General features: G+C 41.2%; 1 protein-coding gene across 1 annotated transcript; it reads left to right on the top strand.

The window, feature by feature from the left end:
* Nucleotides 1–3,350: 3,350 nt before the first annotated feature.
* Nucleotides 3,351–4,046, top strand: OLIG1 (oligodendrocyte transcription factor 1). Its single transcript, XM_044288324.1, has one exon. The coding sequence runs from the start codon at nt 3,351–3,353 to the stop codon at nt 4,044–4,046; it is 696 nt and encodes a 231-aa protein (XP_044144259.1).
* The last annotated feature ends 15,589 nt before the right edge of the window (nt 4,047–19,635 follow it).

A 19,635-nucleotide genomic window follows, 5' to 3' on the forward strand; every position in this document is an offset into this window, starting at 1 on the left:
TGGCCTAGGAAGAGGCCGCAGTGCTCACCATCGCCTCTTCAAACATCTGATAGGCCGGGTGCTGGGAGTTGGACTCCAACTGATCTGATATTAAAGGTCTACCCTGAGGACAGGGCATCAATATTTTACTCCCGGAAGACCCCTTTTATAATAGATGCCTGGTACATACCAGTTTGTGGTGCTGGGTGAGCCTCTGGCACTATGAGATGTCTTGCACATCACAGCGACATATCCAAAGGGGTGATTTGCCCATTATATGTTACCCAGATGGGGAAATTATGCAATTGACCATTGTGGGGACATCAGCAAAAAATCTGCTCACTACATAGACCCCATTTTTTTCGCCCCGACAGAATGGTTTAAGGGGAAGCCATCCCGATCCAACATGTCACAATGCACCCTCTTTTCTTCAGCAGGTGTCCTGCAGAGTAGCCAAGAGTAACTCAATAAGACACATTTATTACCTTTGTAACTTTCTATATAGCTCATTGTCCGTCTTCTTCTGGAAAGTAGGAGGCAGAAGGATGAGCCTTCAGCATCTCTATTCCCCTTTCTCCCATTCATCGCTCTGTGCCAGTGCATTTGCTCTGTTTGTTCCCGCTATGGCTTACTTTCCTGTTACACTCTGCCCATTCATTTGGCAAATGTGCCACCGGATGGTCAGATTGAGATCATGGAAATGACTTCAGAGACACTTTTGTTTTTCTTTCCTCCTCCCTTATGTCTTTGAGCGCTCCTAGCCATGTGTCAGGATGAAAGGATCCATTTTATGGGTTTGGATCCAAAATGTCCAACGGCCAGTGAGCCTCCGCACTTCTTTTCAGGTTGATTGAAGCACCAAGGGTAAGCTGCCAACTTCTCTGCCTCTCTTTCTGAACGGCTCCATCACAGGGGGCTTTGTGCGTTCAATGGCCCGCAGGCCTACAAGCAAATTGTTCCATGTATAAGAGTCTTTAGAAAACAGGAGTCTTATCTCAAATAATATCGACTTTGGGTATGTGAAATGTTCAGCATTATATGGTATCCAAAGATAGGGGATAGCGATAAAATGTATTCTGAGGATGGTAGAAGAAGTGCACAGAAGTGGCAGATATAAAGGGCCACTCTGGTTGTAACTACTGTATATAAGTAGGTCTATGGGTTAAAGGGTTATTCCTACCTTATGGTATATCACTAGGATATGACATCTCCAACCACTGGGACTTCCATTAACCCTGAGAAAGAAGAGGCATGCTGTTGCTCACGTAGTGCTGCACTACCTCCTATGCAGCGCTCCAGAGTGAGCAGAGAAACCGCAGCCAGTCCTGTTTACTTGAATGGCGCCCTGCACTGAGGGTTTCTAGGGTTCCACCATGCAGGGAATCGCTACAAGAACTCTGAAGCCCCTTTATTCCCAGGATTGGTGAGGATTGGACCTCCTCCTCGATCATAAAGCATTGGTATATCCTAGTAACATGCAATCACTTTATAAGATGGGAATTCCCTTTTAAAGTGATCCCCCAATTCAGAGTATAAATACCTGGTGTCCTACTTATCAATGCTGACACGGTCTTTCCCATTTTCAGACCCCTCTTCATGTGTGTAAAATGGGCACTAAATTCTCAGACCACCCTATGAAAAGTATTCTTGAGTAGTCTAAGACACTCGCCCCTGCTCTCGCATGGACCAGTGCTGATGACATCCCAGACTCCCAAAGAATACTGTAGATATGGTAGTCCGAGAATTTTTCAGCCATTTGACATATATGAAGAGGGGACTGGTAATGGAATGAACCATGGCAGCCTGAGCATGGAGGTCCAAAGGGGTGTCTCCTGGTTAGGGATGAGTCACAGTGGTCTCAGTCGTCAGAAAGAGGAATGGCCACAGATGTGGGATGACTGGCAGGCCCAATGACCAGGCCACAGATAAGGCCTAAGACGATGACTATGTGAGAACCAGTTAGGGTTAGTGTTGCCAGGGTGAAAAGGAGCAATGCCCCAGGCAGATGTTAGAGACTGCAAATGAGTGGAGACCATGAATGAGGCACATGGGGCCTGAAGATCTAATATCTCCCCTGGAGCTGTACTTTTGGGACTATCACTACTCATGGACAGTAAATAAGGACTGACTCTGCCTTTGAGTGTGAACCACCAAGCGTACTGTGCCTCCAAGAGACTTGTAAATATATTGACACAATGTTTGCTCAAGTACGGCACCGTCTCGTGGAGTGAACAGATCTATATATTGTACAGTGGGGTTTATTTTGTGCTGCAATGGCCTTTTCATATCTCTGCCTTGTTTCCTTACCATCTTTTAAGGTGTTTCTCTTCCTTCCACCTTCAGGTGCATTTATTTTCTTTGAATCAAATGGTCAGGACCAGAATTTACCAAATTATACCTTTATATTATATTGGCAGAGCTGTAGAATTTCGTTGATGGTGGCCGATATTACTAGTGGAAGAAGATGAAGGTGAAACCCCTATTAGGGAACTCTGAATTAAAGGGGTTGTTTCATCACAGACAACTTTTTTCGGTTTGTCGGAGGAAGCTGAGGCCCGGAATGACTGCGATCAGCCAGGCATTTATCTTGCAGTGACCAATGCAGGGGAAATATGGCATTACAGTTAATACATGGACAGCTCAAGTCTGCATAGTAAAGTAGGTTTTTCTTGTCTCAAAAGTGATGGGTGCCAGAGGCAAATAACCCTTTTCACATGCAGTAAAGTCTATTGCCATAAACATGCATTTACCTTACTGTCTGTCCAGCATGAGTTTATCTATTTATCTATCATCATCTATTGAATATCTATCTATTAAATATTTATCTATTTATCAAATATTGATCGATATGTCTATATCTATCTTTCTAATATCTATTTTTCTATTTATCTATAATCTATCTATCCAATATCTATTTGTCTGTGTATTTATCTATCATTCTCTCTATCTTTCCATCCGCAGTACATACCGTATTTATTTCATTTATTTATATCTAGCTATCTTTAGGAATGTTGATGCCTGGACCCTTAGGACAATAGGCATCCAGTTAATAAGATGTAATAAGTATATAGTGCATTATAAATGTTCCCTCCATTCTGCAGTCAGCGCTGTAGATATTTCCTATGCAGCCTTCAGCTCGGTGCTCATTCTAAAGCCGTGGCAGCCAATTGCAGCTTTTCTCTGTGTCTGACTCCGGCATGGGCTGTCTTTTCCTCTACTTCATCAATGACAAATTGAGAACAAGTCAGATAGAGATTTTCACAATCGCTTTCCCCTGAACATCTTAAAGAATTTCTCAGCCTTCCTGCTGGTGAGATGTTTCTTAGATACTTCTAAGCTCATTGATCAGTGTGGACGCAGAGATCCATAGTATGCAGATCTGCAGGTTCATAGAAAACAGAGAGAAGATGTTGAGACATTGTCCAGGTGACATGCCAGGTGGCAAAGTTACCCAAGAACATTCTTCTGTTTGCAGGCACTCTCCTTCTCTTTTAACCATGAATGAGGGCAAAGACAAGATGCTGTCCACTGTTAACATGCACAGATGTGGAAGACAGAACAGGGACATGAAAGAAGAGCAGCAGCAGCTGAGGAAGAAGATAAACAGCAGGGAAAGGAAGAGAATGCAAGACCTCAACCTTGCCATGGACGCTTTACGAGAAGTCATCATGCCCTACTCTGCAACTCATTGCCAGAGCTCACCAGGGCGAAAACTGTCTAAGATTGCCACCCTACTGCTAGCCAGGAACTACATACTATTACTGGGGAGTTCTCTCCAAGAACTGCGGAGGATCCTTGGGGACATAAGTGGCCCTGGACCCAGGCTGCTGCTGGCAGGCTTGCCCTTATTTGCTGCCCCAGGATCCGTATTCTTCTCACCAAGCTCCAGTGGGAACAGTGGAGACCCTCAACGGTCTAGCAAGTTACACTCACTCTCACTGGAGGAACAGCAATGCTCAGCATTCAGTGTGCCAGGGGGGAGTAGTCTTTGTACCTGCACAGTCTGCAGATTTTCTCACTTTATTCCAACCAGCCTCAACATAAAAACCATACAGTTATCCAAATGAAGTCAAGGACGTGAAAGACGCCATCACGTGCAAACTGGTATTTATTGCAGAGGCAGATGCCACCTGTGAGCCTTCTGGCAGTGCCAATGTATCGCCAGTCCAAGACCTGGATATTGAAGCGGATGCTTACACTATACCCAGTATCGGCATTGGTGTCGGTTAAAGGGGTGTTTCGCTTTCCGCAAGTAAAGATTATTCAATGTGCAATGAAAAATGATACAGCTTGCTAATCTACTTTAATTGCTGTTTTCAAGATCTCTGCCTGCTGTCACTGAAAAGGAACCTTCTCTGTTTGCGTCCTGGTCAGGTGATGCACAGATCAACGGCCCATGGCAGTTACCAGAGCTGTGTCTTGTAACCGGTCCTGCACCTGTATATCTATCACATGACCAGGATAGGTTATCATGCGCTGGAAGTAGCCAGTGGAAGCTCCGAGTGAATGGCGGCAAGCAGAGATCTTGAAAATGGCAAGGAATAACAATGAATAACCTTTATTTGCTTTGCATAAGTGTCGTAACATTACAGTGCGTGCGGTAGAGCGTTACGTCGGTCTAGTGTTGTCCATGAGAAGCTTCATATGATATCCATGAAGAAAAAAGGAATTTCTAAAAGTTTTTGAGGATCATATCTGCGGCTGTGAATTTTATTGTCTACCACTTGTATAGAGGGCTAGAGGTCCATAGATTGAGTGCTATATATATATACTACATGTTACTGGATTTTTCATACTTTATCTGCATTACTTTTATACTTTGCAATGTTCTGACTTTTCATCTTTGTCTTAATCTTTGAGATGTTCCTCTTCCATTCCCTCCTTTATTTTCTAACAGTCATTTCATCCAAAATACACTAAATAAACTATTTTATTATATCAGTATGAAGGTAAATTGCATAACTTTTTTTTTTTGCAAAAAGTTGCCAGATGACATCAAGAGCCCTATAGATTAGGTCACTGGTGGGCGGTATATTTCTCAGCTTGTATATAAAAGCAGAATACATATGAGAACTAAATGTATGATAAAACGCTGAATGGTGGTGAATATTTCATGCTTACTATACTTTATCAGTGTATTTTTTATACAGCTGCAGTACCCAAACCTCCTCAAAGAACCAACATCAACACAAAACACCAATAAACCCTTAGAATGTATTGGTTATATGTTTTTTTATTATGTTTTTTATAAGTTTTTGTATTAACATAGCATTTCAATGTTTGATTTTTGCATTTAGTATATTTTGCGTTGTGTCTTTTTTGTACATTACTGTTGCACTAATAAAGTATTTTGCTTAAAGAGCGCTGTACGTATTTCTGCTAAAAATGGAGCTTCTCTTTTCTTCAATTCTGTGACTTTAGTACGGTCTAGTAGGAATGAGTGGAAATTGAATACTGAAAAGTGAGACGCTTGTAGCTGATTTTCAGGTGTTAATTACTTGGACCTTCCAGGATCACCATGTATCCGCTGCAGAAACTATTTATCATACAGCACCCAATGAGATAAACAGGCATCCGCTGATTTCTATGGATGCAGGTGGCTTCTTAGAGCGGGAGCCATGACAGGAGGTCATCTCAGCAGGTTCTAGTTGGTTATTTTATGAGGCTATTTACCACAGTCAACACATTTCATTTTATAAGGGTTGGCAGAAGAAATACTAATAAATCTAATCAGTGTAATCAATAATTAAAAGACCCATAGGCATGAGCTAACAAACCCAAGGTCTCACAGATACTGGAGGGAAGGTGATAGAGATAGATGATATATGATAGATAGATAGATAGATAGATAGATAGATAGATACAGATAGATAGACACAGATAGATACAGATAGATAGATAGATAGATAGATAGATTAGATGAATAGATATAGATAGATAGATATTAGATAGATAGATATGAGATAGATAGATAGATATGAGATAGATAGATAGATATGAGATAGATGAGAGATAGATAGATAGATATGAGATAGATATATAGATAAATAGATGATAAATAGATAGATAGATAGATAGATAGATAGATAGGAAATAGATAGATAGGAGATAGATAGATAGATAGATAGATAATTGATTGATAGATAGATAGATAGATAGGAGATAGATAGATAGATAATTGATAGATAGATAGATAGATAGATAGATAGGAGATAGATAGATAGATAGATAGATAGATGATAGATAGATAGATAGATAGATAGATGATAGATAGATAGATAGATATGAGATAGATGAGCGATAGATAGATAGATATATAGGAGATAGATAGATATATAGGAGATAGATAGATGATAGATAGATAGATGATAGATAGATATATATATAGGAGATAGATAGATGATAGATAGATAGATAGATAGATAGATAGATAGATAGATAGATAGATAGGAGATAGATAGATAGATAGATAGATAGATAGATAGATCATCCCTTGTTCGGCAAAAAAAAAATGTGGGTGGAATTCCTCCACACCCTTAAGCTATTGGTCTATGGATGTCCAAGGCTTGAGAAAGGCCTCATTATGTTGGGCTGAAAAGTTGAGGTTGGGGCGAATAAAAGCAGATCTACCACCAGTTTCACCTATTTTGGTGTACTGCCTCTTTTGTATTTTTTTTAGATAGATAGATATACAGATAGATATTAGATAGATGTTAGAAATATGATGGTACCGCTAGAAAAGGTTAAAAATAATTTCACCATAGGGACATATTAAACTAAGGTTTGGCTGTAAGTAGCATCCCAGGTGTCTTCAAACTTGTAATCAGTCAGTCTGCCTGTTTAAATGGTGAAAAGTAGTCACTGTGCTGAACATGGACCAAAGAAAGCTAAGGAGAGAGTTGTCTCAGGAGATTAGAAAGGAAATGATAGACGAACATGTTAAAGGTAAAGGCAATAAGACTTGATCTTCCTGCTACTACATTGGCCCATATTAAGTTTAAGGTCTATGGGACTGTAGCCAACCTCCCTAGACATCGCCAAAAGAGGAAAATTGATGACAAATTGAAAAGATGGATAATACAAATGGTAATTAAACAGTTTAGAATAACTTCCAAAGAGATTAGAGGTAACTCCAAGGTGTCCGATCACACCATCTGTCACTGTCTTAGCCAAAATAGACTTAATGGACGACGACCAAGTAGGAAACCACTTTTCAAAGCAAATCATAAAAATGTGAGACTGGAATTTGTCACAATGCATACTGACAAACCACAAGGCTTCTGGGAGAATAACCTTTGGACAGGATACATTGAAATCTCAAGACTGTCAGGGAATTCTGGAACAAAATGTGCTGACCAGAGTCAGAAGGTTTGGTCTCAGTCACAGGTCATGGGTCCCTCAACAGTATAACAACCCAATATACACAGCTAAAAACATCCAAGAATGGCTAAAAGCCAAGCACTGTACTATTCTGAAGTGGCCCTCTATGAGCCCTGATCTCAATCCTATTGAACATCTGTGGAGGAGCTGAAACATGCAGTCTGGAGAAGGCACCCTTCAAACCTGGGACAGCTGGTGCAGTTTGCTCAAGACGAGTGGGCCAAAACACCTGAGGTCAGGTGCAGAAGTCTCATTGGCAGGTGATCAGCTGTTAGAAGAAGTATTGAGTGCCGCAGCCTCTTCCTAGGCCAGTGACATCACTGTACATCGGTCACATGGCCTAGATGCAGCTCAGCCCCATTCAGGTCAATGGGTCTGAGCTGCAATACCAAGCACTGCCATTATACGACGTATGGCGCTGTCCATGGAGAGCTTCGGTGAGCTCAGCGACTTCCTGAAACAGCTGATTGGTGGTATGCCAGGACTTGGACCCCTGCTGATGTAATAATGATAATTTGTCCTGAGAATAGGTCATCATTATCAATTCCCGGATAACCCCTTTAAGTTAAAGGTACCATTATTTTTATCCAGGCCCGTTTTATTAGTTTGTTTTATAAATTATTCTGTTGAACCACAAATCAAAAGCAATGTCTGGTTTTCAGTAAATTTTCAATTTATTATCACTTTTGAGTTATTTCAGTGACCATTGTGGGGTTTTTCTTCTTTAATGGAAGGTTACCAACAATTTAGTCCACGCATGTATCTAGAAAGACGGACGTCAATGACTTCACTGTCCTCTCCTTACAGCTGGAGACTACAGAGCTTGGATCTTATGTCAGGGCATGTTTCTGGGTTGTGGAAGGGACAACAGCTCGTTCCGACTAAACCCAAACTATAACGGGTGCCTGTAGACTTCTCCGACAGTGGAGAAGTCTACAGGGTAACCCTACATTGTGTGCTTCTGTTTTAGGTTCTTATAATATTCTCTCGAGTCGTCTCTTATGGGACTTGTTGGGTCACTGGTCTTCATGGTCGCAGGTAAAGCTGAGCAGTAGAGCTCTGGAGGACGTAACCATATAATTCAATTATTTGAGCCACTGGAAGCTTTTAGGCACCATTACTATTGAAAATGCATCAGGATGCTGGTGCAAAGGCGGTTTTGCCACTTTTTAGTGCTTCATACACTTTTTTTTGTCTGTCCCAACAAAGGAGTGCAAATAAGTAGGTGTGGCTTAACAACACCTATACTCTATATGAAATGTAAAAACCAGGTACTGTACTTACTTGTTTATTGAGATGCTTCAATATAGCATGATATACTGTTCTATCTCCACATTGCCAATGTTTTTTATAGTCGGATCGTCTTACATACAGTTTTATACAGATTTATACAGCCAGCATTGTGTCCAACGGAAACTGTATACGTCTGTTTGCAGTGAGCTCCCCCTTGTGGTAACTGTCGCCAGCCAGAAGTTCAATAAGAAATGGTTCACTGGTAAAGTATCAAAGGGTTCACTGCTAAAAAGTTAATGTTATAATCTAATGCAGGCATCCTCAAACTGCGGCCTTCCAAAACTACAACTCCCAGCATGCCCAAACAGCCTACAGGTATCAGCCCCTACAGCAGGGCATTGTGGGAGTTGTAGTTTTACAACAGCTGGAGGGCCGCAGTATGAAGATGCCTGATCTAAAGCGACTCACTGTTAAAAGGGTTAAAGGTAACACGTCATCAGAAAATGGTCTTTTGTTTAAATAATGCTTTTATGTTAAACATATTTTTAAAGAATTTTTATGATGTTATTTTTAATTTTCCATGTCAATATCTATGTAAAAAAACAAAACATAAAATCCTGCAGTTTTCACACCGGCCACTTCTTGGTCTGCACAGGTCACTTCACTTAAGTTATCTGCTTATCATTACAGGCAGGATTAGAATGACAGATATCATCTATATATAGATAACACAGGATCCACCATAACACAGCTTATCAACTCCCTCCTGACCTCTGCACAGGTCACACGCCTAGAAAACTCTCCCATAGAAGACAATGAGTCAGCTCCTGTCCATTGTGTCTATGGCCCATGGTGGCTGCCATCAAAGCCTATCTCAAAATGCTGTTAGGAACAGCTCAGGCAAGATGGCCGCCCCCATAATCATGTTTAGGAAACAGAATAAAAAAAATAATTCAACCAGAAAATATAAACAGATTAGGAAAATGGGATATGTGTTGCTATCTGGTTTTAACTGGTTGAAAAAATATTGGTGGCATATTGCCTTTAATGTATGCTAACTATGCACTTTCAGTGGTACAGATGGTCAATGTAGCTGTATTATGCCCTATGATTTCCAAAAGGCTCCATATGGGAAGGAAATAGTTAAAAGGGTTTTCTGATATCTTTTTTACTGATGACTAGGGATGAGCGAACCCGACCTTTTCAGGTTCGGCGGGCACTGAAGGAATTCCATTATGGATTGCCCGAACGCTGAAACCAAACCTATAAAGTATCCTCAGGATAGGTCCTCAGTATCTGATCGGCGGGGCTCCAACACCCGGGCCAATCAGCTGTTCGAAAATGCACCTGCGCTCCTGTGAGCTCCGCGGCCTTCTCTCTGCTTTTCCTAGGCCAGTGACTTCACTTTCAGAAGTAAACGATTGGCAACCCTGGCTGTGCTTGGCGAGCTGAGAGAAGGCTGCAGCGCTCACAGGAGCACCCGTACCTTCTCAAATAGCTGATCGGCAGGGGTCCCGGGACCCCTTCATCCCCCTAGACCATGAGGGATATTATCTTTTAACCCTAAACCAATCCTTATCAGTTAAGTATCATGAGCAGCATTTTGCCATCTCTACTATGGGTACCAATGGATTAGGAAACTCCCCTTAAACATATAGCTGATCTGCTAGACTTTCCAATATTTGTTGGCGGGAAGCGCTAGAAAGGATTCAAAGGCGTATTTATATACAGTGCATATGGATCACATGACCATCAATTGGCACTTGTCTTGTAAAGGAGTCATGGATCTGGTCCCATGAACCATCTTAGCACTGGTTTTGGACTCTTGCGCACATAGATCTCATCTGTGTGCCAGCCACATTTTTCGCGGATTGCACATTGACCCATTCTTTTCTATGGGACTACTCACACATCTATATTTATTTCACAAATCTATGTGCCGATTCAGCAAGCAGGTCCTATTCTTGTCCATATTTAGGGACCAGAGTAGTGAGCTAAATACGGAACACGCGCAGAAGCTACTCATATTTTACCGATCAATTTTTACGGACGCAGCCATGGGCATGAGGCCTTAAAAATCATCTTACAGGTGGTGCAATAGCGCCCTCAAACTTGGTGATATATTCTATTGTTAAAAAATGCTAGAATTTTATAAAAGTTTAAAAAAAATTGCCCTATTTTGTGACGCCACGTAGTATCCTCGCTGTATTCATGGAAATACGGACATGTAGGGTACGTAAAAAGACAACTGCGGTAAAAGATCCAAGTGTTTGTCATTGAAAGGATTAATCTGAGATATCTGAAAAGGTCCACCCGAGGATTCCTTTCTCTTCTGATGATGGACTCCTAGCAGTCTCCGGCCTGTAGCCGATTGTCTTACGCGTCTCCTTTGTGCCATGTTGCATTGTGCATCATCTTTATGAATCAGTAAAACTTGTAGACGCTGAATGGTCATCAATAGATCCATTATTACTTACCAACGGCCAATTGTGCCCGGCGGCCGCGGCCCAGGTGGATCGTATCTATGGGACGCGTAGTAACAAATGTTTTAGAATAAATAGAATAAAATTCTTTAGAATACATTTCTTTTCATCAGAGAGGACATTATACCAGTCACCGTGTACAATAAGACACCCAGCTTCATTGTGCAGATTCCTGCAGGATAAGTGATGCTATGCTCGCCCCCTCGCTTACATGTCTGGCATCAAATGAGGGGGTACCTCGAGTGCACAAGGTATCATTTCTAGGGCTCTCGTGGCATCATTAGTGTGGGCTCTGTGGCTGTCCTTATGGGAAAGGTGCTTTAGATGTCATTTTGGGGCCCTTTAGCTGGTTCGCTTTTGGGGGCACTGCTGCTAGTTTTGTTATGGTGGTCATCATATGAGCATTGCGGTTGTCATTATGGGGGCACTGTGGTAGTATGTGCTTTTCTAGAAGGTCTAGGTTGACTGCATCAATGGAGGAAATATGTATCTTTTTTTTTGTAAGCTGGCCATACACATTAGATTAAAGGGGTATTCCAGACCAATAAAAAGGCTTGCAGTTAATACCAATGGTGCTTATATTCACTTCACCGATCCCCCTACGTTGTCTTGCTGGGCCCCTGCTGCTCTTCACTTCCCACTCTCGTCCCCCCTCAGCAGGAAATGGCCTGGAATGCTGTTCAACCAATTCCTGGTTCCATCAATGACCCGCCTCAGCCAGTGATTGGTATTAGGACAGCTGCCCATGGCCACCGCTGCCCTGCTCTCCCCTGTGTGCATGGATGCTGCACCTGCACTATTCACCATGCTGTGCCTAGTACTCGCTAGGAATTCCTGGGTATTTAAGGCTCCCTCTCCATACAGAAGGTGCTTGAGCTTTAAAGGGGTTGTCTCATCACAGACGATGGGGGTATATCGCTAGGATATGCCCCCAATTGTCTGATAGGTGCGGGTCCCACCGCCGGGACCCACACGTATTTAGAGAACGGAGCCCCGAAAGTGGTGGGGAGCGCACTGCGCATGCGCAACCATCCTCCATTAATTTTCTATAGCTGGCTCGGCTATTTCCGTCAGTCCCATAGAAGTAAATGGGAGCGGTGGCCGTTCATGCGTGGTACACTCCCATTCACTTCTATAGGGAGAGCTCTTGGCGGTGGCCGGACCGGAGTCCTCCAACCACCACCTTGCGGGGCTCCATTCCCGATATATGTGTGGGTCCCAGCGGTGGAACTCGCACCTATAAGACAATGGGGGCATATACTAGCGATATGCCCCCATTGTCTGAAATGGGACAACCCCTTTAAGGTCCCTGGTGACCAGCGATGATGTTGAAGTCTAGTGCTTCTTTGATTCTCCTGCGTTTACCCTGCATTTGTTCTTGTTTGTGCTCAGCCTGTACCCGCTCTGCCTGTGTGCTTCTACACTTCCAGTTCTGTTCGTGTTTAAGTTAACCCTGTCTGTCCGTCCTGTTCATGTCCCTGTCAAGTAACTAGCCTGCCTGCCCTGCCTGTGTCTACACCACCAACCAGCCTACTGGTGGGTCTTGTGTCTTCATTCATCTACACTACCAGTGTGCAGTCCACATCTAGTAACCTGCATTTAAGCCGTAGTGACCGTCCAGACTGCTCCTGCAGTTTTCCTGTAGTTTTTGTGCATTTTCTGTCTCCTGAGCTCCAGGTACTTGTACCAGATACGTTGAGCCCAGTGGATCAGCTGCCAACTACACCGAGACTATTCTAAGAGTTAGCGGTTCAGTTGCTTCCCTCCAGCGAAGGCCAGATCTCTGTACAGGCGCTAAAAGGGTGAATACCAGAGGAGTGCTGGAATAACACCCTTAGGGTTAGCCCTACACCAATCAGTCAGTTGGCACAGTGGGTCCATACTTGCCTATCCATAACAATTGGATGAGCAGCATTCCCAGCCATTTTGGGACGTGAGTAGATGGTAGAGCATGGTGGACCCAGTGAAGGATTGGTGGGGTGAGTATAAACTCATTTATTTTTTACACCATTGTACCCAACTGCATGCTTTTTTATTTGGCTGGAATACCCCTTTAATGTTAGATGAAATGTCACAGCATCAGAGGGCTTGGGGGGGGGGGGGTTACCGGCAGCAACTGAAGAGGTGGTCTTGAGCTTTTGGGAGAGGTAGGCTTGGGCTCTTTGAACAATTGTTTATGCCCTGGTGGGCACTTTGACTGATATGTCAATGAGACAAAAAGTTCATGTTCTGGGGGGTGAAAAACATGGATAAAGCTAGTTAAGAGAAGGATGCTTGAAGGATCTACAGTGAATTGGCATGGGCGACAAATGGCACAAATAAGTGACAAATTCCCTTGAAGTGCAATTTCTTTTTTTTAGCAATGTATTTTTTCATACTGTTCTTCTACATAGGCAGTGACATTACCGGGAAGTAACTGCTATCCTACATAAAATTACTATCGTTAATAAAAAATAAAAAAAAGGCACCTGCTCACTACAAAATGCCTCAAAAAGATATAAAAAAATGCAATGCAGGATGTGAGTTTTTTTATACAAAAAAATGTAAAAAACACACAAAAGAATCTCTGTGACAACACCCTAAATAGGTTTTGGTGTAGATCTAATAGTTGTTAAATAATACGATAATTAGAGTGCATGTCTAACTATGGATTACCATTTTCATTCTCACATTTATGTCAAACTACACATCAAAATTTGTATCAGATTTCTTCTCATAATAATTTAAAACATTTGCAACTAAAAAATTGTATTTCTATAACTGATTAATAAAAACCCGTTGACAAGATTTTTAATATGCAATAGAAATTGAGACCGAATATTTGCTACTAAATATAGCTGATGAATGTGATAAATAAATATGAAATTGTATCATGTATTATCAAATTTTATTTTTTTACAAAACTCTTTATGGGTGGTTTCACTTACACAGTGTTTGTGGGGAGAAAATGCTGCATTTCTTGTAGATTTAATTATTTATTTACTTCAACTTTTTGCGTCACCCCCATTTCCTCATAGATTGCGAGCAAGACCCTCACTCCCAGTGTTTCAGTTGTATATCAGCCAGTTATGTTGTGATGTCTTTTGTTTTTTACATGAACCCTCTGAATTTGTAAAGCGCTGCGGAATATGGTGGCGTTATAAAAATAAATATTATTATATTATTTTTTTTGTATACAAGTAAGGTAAAAATTAAAAAATCTGAAAAAAAATCTGAATAATAAATTTGTAAAAACTGAAAATTTTAAACAATAGTGAGAGAAATGCTAATTGTATTAAGGTATGTTGCCATGGGATGGAGACACTGAGGATTTTCCGCAGTAGAATTTCAGGAGGAAGATCTGATGCATTTACAGATGCGGCAAAGTGGATGAGATTTTACCAACCGTCATCGATACATTGTAAAAAAATAAAAAATTAAATCAGAGGTGTTTCAATAGCGGCATATTAGTTTATGCCACAGATTTCACCCTTTGAAGATCTGCTAGTAAATCTGCAACAAATCTGCTGTGAAATGCGTTCCATGGGAACGTACTGTAAAAGGTCAAATTTGATCTAAAATAACACAATATTCTGTACAAAAAAATTTAGTTGAAGATATTTACTGAAAATACTTTTAGAATTTTATTGCCTTTTTGATCTTCTATATTATACAACAAAAATGAATTTAGTGTAAAAAGGCAAATCTGTACAAATAATTACCATATTGATTTTATTTTTCATATTATTATGAAAAATAAAATAAAGAACAATTCATAATAATTCAATAATGAAACTCCAGGTAAAAATTCAACTGGTCAAATTTGGTCACTTTCCATTTTAGGCTAAATAGTTTCTTTTTTTTCTTCTCATTGCAGGTTTTTGAGTGGTAAAAGCAGGCTCCCTAATCATTGAAGCACACAGGCCTAATAGATTTTGGTGTTTAGGAGGTCAGCGGAGAATTTAATTTAACACTTTACAATACGCCCACATGTCCAGAAAATGTGGACAGCTTGATAGGGTTCACCGAGCCAAAGTAGGCCGACTAAAACAGTGTATTAATGTATAGGGTGAGAATGACAGCAATCAGTTCTCTTGTGAATTGGAAAGAGAAGTTGGAGATGAAGCAATTACCAGGCATTGCGGATTAATAGTGAACTCTGAATGCCAAACCGTATATGCTCGGCACAGAATATGTTACGGATAGAAGCCAACAAAGGGAGTTTCTTACTATTAAGTGAGATTAAACTTAATGGCTTGATTTCATCACAAAAGCAGAATTAAATTCAGATGGTAACATCAAAGTGGACACACGGTCCCAGACCGATGCATACATTTACATATAGCTGGCATGGCTTGGCTGGGGCCACAATTGGGAGAAACTTTTTTTGCTGGACCATTAATTTTCTGTTCATGCAGGGTTTTTTTTCTCTTTTTTTTTAAACTTCACTGTATTTATCTCCAAATTGCTTTTTGGGCTTGAAAAAGCCTGATTTATTCATGAGAACTGTACTTCTTAATTATCCGTAACTGAAGGGCGGCAGTAACGGGTCAGAAGGGGAAAGTGGACTGAAACATTTTAAAATGTTTTTCAGTTCCACTTTTTGTTATTAAACAAATCTTGACGTTCTGTAGATTGATTGAGCGAGTTGGAGCAGTTTTTAATTCAATTTTCGGTACCGTTGTTGATTGATTTCTTTGGCAATGTATAGGGGAAATACATGAGCCCACATTTATTAGGTCTTTTCAAATACCAGCCCAAAAATCAAGTTTGATTGAGTGATTTGCGCCAGGTATACTAGTAGGCATGTGCCTCTTAATGAATCGGGTGCATTTTGGACTGCCTTAAAGTTAGAAAATGAAATCTATGTCTGCTATAAGCATATCTTGGGACAACACCGTAAGGCTGGGGCTAAATGGCGACATGCATCCTGATCCTATTCACTAGAGTTGAGCGAATTGAATCCTACAAAGTGGAATTCGATCCGAATTTCAGGATACATTTGATTCGCCGCAAAGCCGAATTTCCTTGTGCTTTGTGGTAGCGAATCGATTTAACCTGAAATAGTGTAAAAAAACAAAAAATATATACTTACCTCCTCCATTTGCTCGAGACGGGCCGGCCGCGATCTTGATTGAGGATCTCGGCCGAAATACCGCGCATGGTGATGTATGACAGCTGGAATGACAACGTCATATCAGGCGGCGCAAGATTTTGCGCCAGATCTTAAAGCAAGATGGCGGCGACAAGCCCATCGTGAGCAAATGGAGACGATAAGTATGATTCCATTTTTTTTCTGTGAATTTTAAACTGTTTTTACTGTCAGATGCCACAATCATGTATGAGCACGGCATCTGAGGGGTACAAGTGATGGGGAGCGGCGCAATCACAGCTCCCTGTCATTGCCCCCACTTCTTGTCATTTGTCACAAAGCGAATATTTTTGTAAAATTCAGCGAAGCAGCCAAATCGAATTTTGAAGAAATTCGCTCATCTCTACTCTTCACCCAACCGCTGTCTCTTGTGGACACAATACTGCTGATGCCAGCAGCTGGTTGGCAGAACAGGATCAGGTGGCCATGCCCGTGCTGTGGAAGAAGAAAACAAATATTTTGAAATTCGTTCACGCTTCGTTTGGTGGTAAAAGCAGAATTGCCTTATGGATTCCGTTACCACAGACCATAACACAATTCTATGACGGAATGCATAACAGAAAGCCTTTAGAGGCATTCCATTATTCCTTCCATCATAATAGAAGTCTATGGGCTGCAAAACGGATCCGTCCCGTTTCCGTTATGCAGGGAAGTCCAAGGCATTCCGTTATGCATTCTGTCATAGAATTGCGTTATGGTCCATGGTAATGGAATCCATAATGCAATTCTGCTTTTACCACCAATCGAAGTGTGAATGAATTTCATAACATGAAATTTGCTCATCTCTAGTGACTGATATCAATTAATATTAAGGAAAACAGAGGAGTGACCAAATGAGGCTGAATCTCCAGTTGGATCAGACATTGAAATCCAACATACATGATTCTACCTTCTCCCAAAAGATAGACCTCCCTCTTTGCCTCATACACACAAGATAGTCGGTCTGTCCCACTGAAATTGGTGGGGTCGGACCATGTTTCTCTTGTATGTATGGTGGCCTTAAGAGAAGACCTCGCTCACTAGTTGGGTGTTACTCTTGAGAAAACTAAAGATCTTAGATTATTCTGAAGGAAAAGCTTTCGTGTAGTCAGCAGGAGATACATTGGTGCACATTTACTACGCAGCTCATGCCAATGAGTTATGAAGAAGAAAGCCTGAAAATGGCACAAATTGTGGACCAAATCTACACCATGGCATGTATTTGATTTTCTGACTGTCAGTCAGTTTGAAATATGCTAAATCTATTGAGGTGAGCAACTTTTTGGAAATTTGGTGCAACTATCTCCTTTACTTTGAATGGCATATGATATGTCAGTTTCAGTAAAGGCGAGTTATTTGATAACATTGCCCTAAGCTATGAGCAGGCATAGACTTGTGTCAAAATGTGCGCCTTATCCAGGCTTCCTTAAGAACTGTATTTGAAATTTGCTATCAGGGGATGATCTGGTGGGTCACATAAACATTAGGTTGTTGGCTGATTCCTAAAACATTGTTGGGTTTGGTTGAGTTCACTTAATGTGTATGGACACCTTAAAGGGGTTGTGCAAGAATGGGGAGGGGGTATTGGTAATCTACGTGGCAGGACTTCTAAAGGGAAGTTTCCTTACCTGCTTCTCAGCACTGACTCCTTGCTCCTTCTGCAGACATGCAATGCTCTGCTGGGCTCCATCTCTGTCAACGTCCCGTTTGACATTGCCTAAAGCCAATCATTGGTCATGGTGGTGACCAGATCCCGTTACGTCATGACAAATGGTCACATGATGTTAGGTGATTCAGTCACCACTGTGGCCAGTGATTGGCTTTAGGCAATGTCAAACGGGAAATTGACAGAGATGGAGCCCAGCAGAGCATTGCATGTCTGAAGAAGAAGGAGCGGAGAGCCAGCGAAGGGAAGTAGGTATGTAAGCTTTCCTTTACAGGTCCAGCCAAGTGGGAGTGTTTGTCAAATTCTTCTACCCCCCCCCCCCATTCTTGCACAACCTCTTTAAGGAGCAGTCCAGTAGTATTGACCCCACTAATGCGACCTCATCCTACAAATAATATAGTTGTACTATAACTTGTACTATCAGAAGCAAATGCAATACAATTACAAATATGGGAATAAAATTGCATTATTTTTAGTGAAGGATGGAGAATTGATATGGCCGAACCACAAGGAAGAGCCAAGAAAGTAACCAGATACTGTAGGCTAAATTGGAATCTGTATAATGGACACAGCACAAAGAAAGTCTATTAGGTTTCAAATTAATGTGATTGAGAAATATTTTGTCACAAGTCGCCCATTAGAACAAAGTTACAAAAGAAGGAACAAAGAAGGCGCAAGGTTTTAATTGTTATGTAAATGAACAGAAAATCCATTTTGTCACTAAATGGTTTCCCTAATGCCGACAACACAAGAAGAGTTTTCTGTCGCCACTTGAATTTTGTATCTTCAGGCTGATCAATGGAAAACCTCTATTTATCTTGAAGAGGACATGGGCCGGGGCAAAGTTAGGTTACATATTGCTTCAGATCAAAACATGACTAAACCCTTTTTAGCCCAATGTAATCATGGCTAGAAGACACTTCAGCATGGAAATGAGATTGGTAGGTGGAGCTCAAAGTGGTCATCCATAATCTGTTGGCTTTACTTTTATCTTGCACTTATTTTCAAGAGGAAATTACTCCAGCCATGCCACCTCTATACCAGGAATTGAAGAAGGAGGACAGCTCCAGTGTCACTCTTGGAATCCTCTCACTTCAAGACTGGGGATACCAATTTCATGGCACAAAGGCCTGGAGTGTTGATGTGAAAAGGTCACCACACAATATCAACTACATCTTGGGGCAGCAGCTTTGAAGGAACGACTATAGCTTAGAAGCATTTCATTTCACTTCTAGTAATACCATTTACACTGGCCTCACAACTAAACTTTCCCAAGAAGGACAGAAGAACAAAGGGTTTCTAATCCATTACTCAATGACATGGGGGGAGTTCAAAATAATTAAAATATAATGAGTTCAAGGGATGAAATAAAAATGGTGAAAAACCTGGTTTTCAGCTCTCACCAGTGCGGAGAAGGGTATAAACATAAAGCATGTTGAGTTATTTTCAGAAATTTATATATTAAGCCTTGCTTTGTAGGCTGTGTTAGATAGTTCTAGATATGAGGCTCTGTTCACATCACGCCTGAGCTTACAGTCAGATGTATACATTGAGAGTATTGTTTGATGCATAACACCAATTAAAGTCTACAACGTATGGTCATCCTGACAGAGGCTGAAAGGACAATCCTTTAGAGTCTGCTGAGGGAATGTCGGCATATGTTCTAGAAGTTTTCCAGATGCATACGTTGTACATGTTCACATAACTAGAAGTATATAGTGTCTATATATATTAGATAGCTGTTGGACAAACACACATTATGTAACCCTGAATGGGGAGAGGGG

Source organism: Bufo gargarizans, chromosome 3, assembly GCF_014858855.1.
Source record: "Bufo gargarizans isolate SCDJY-AF-19 chromosome 3, ASM1485885v1, whole genome shotgun sequence".
NCBI lineage: Eukaryota > Metazoa > Chordata > Amphibia > Anura > Bufonidae > Bufo > Bufo gargarizans.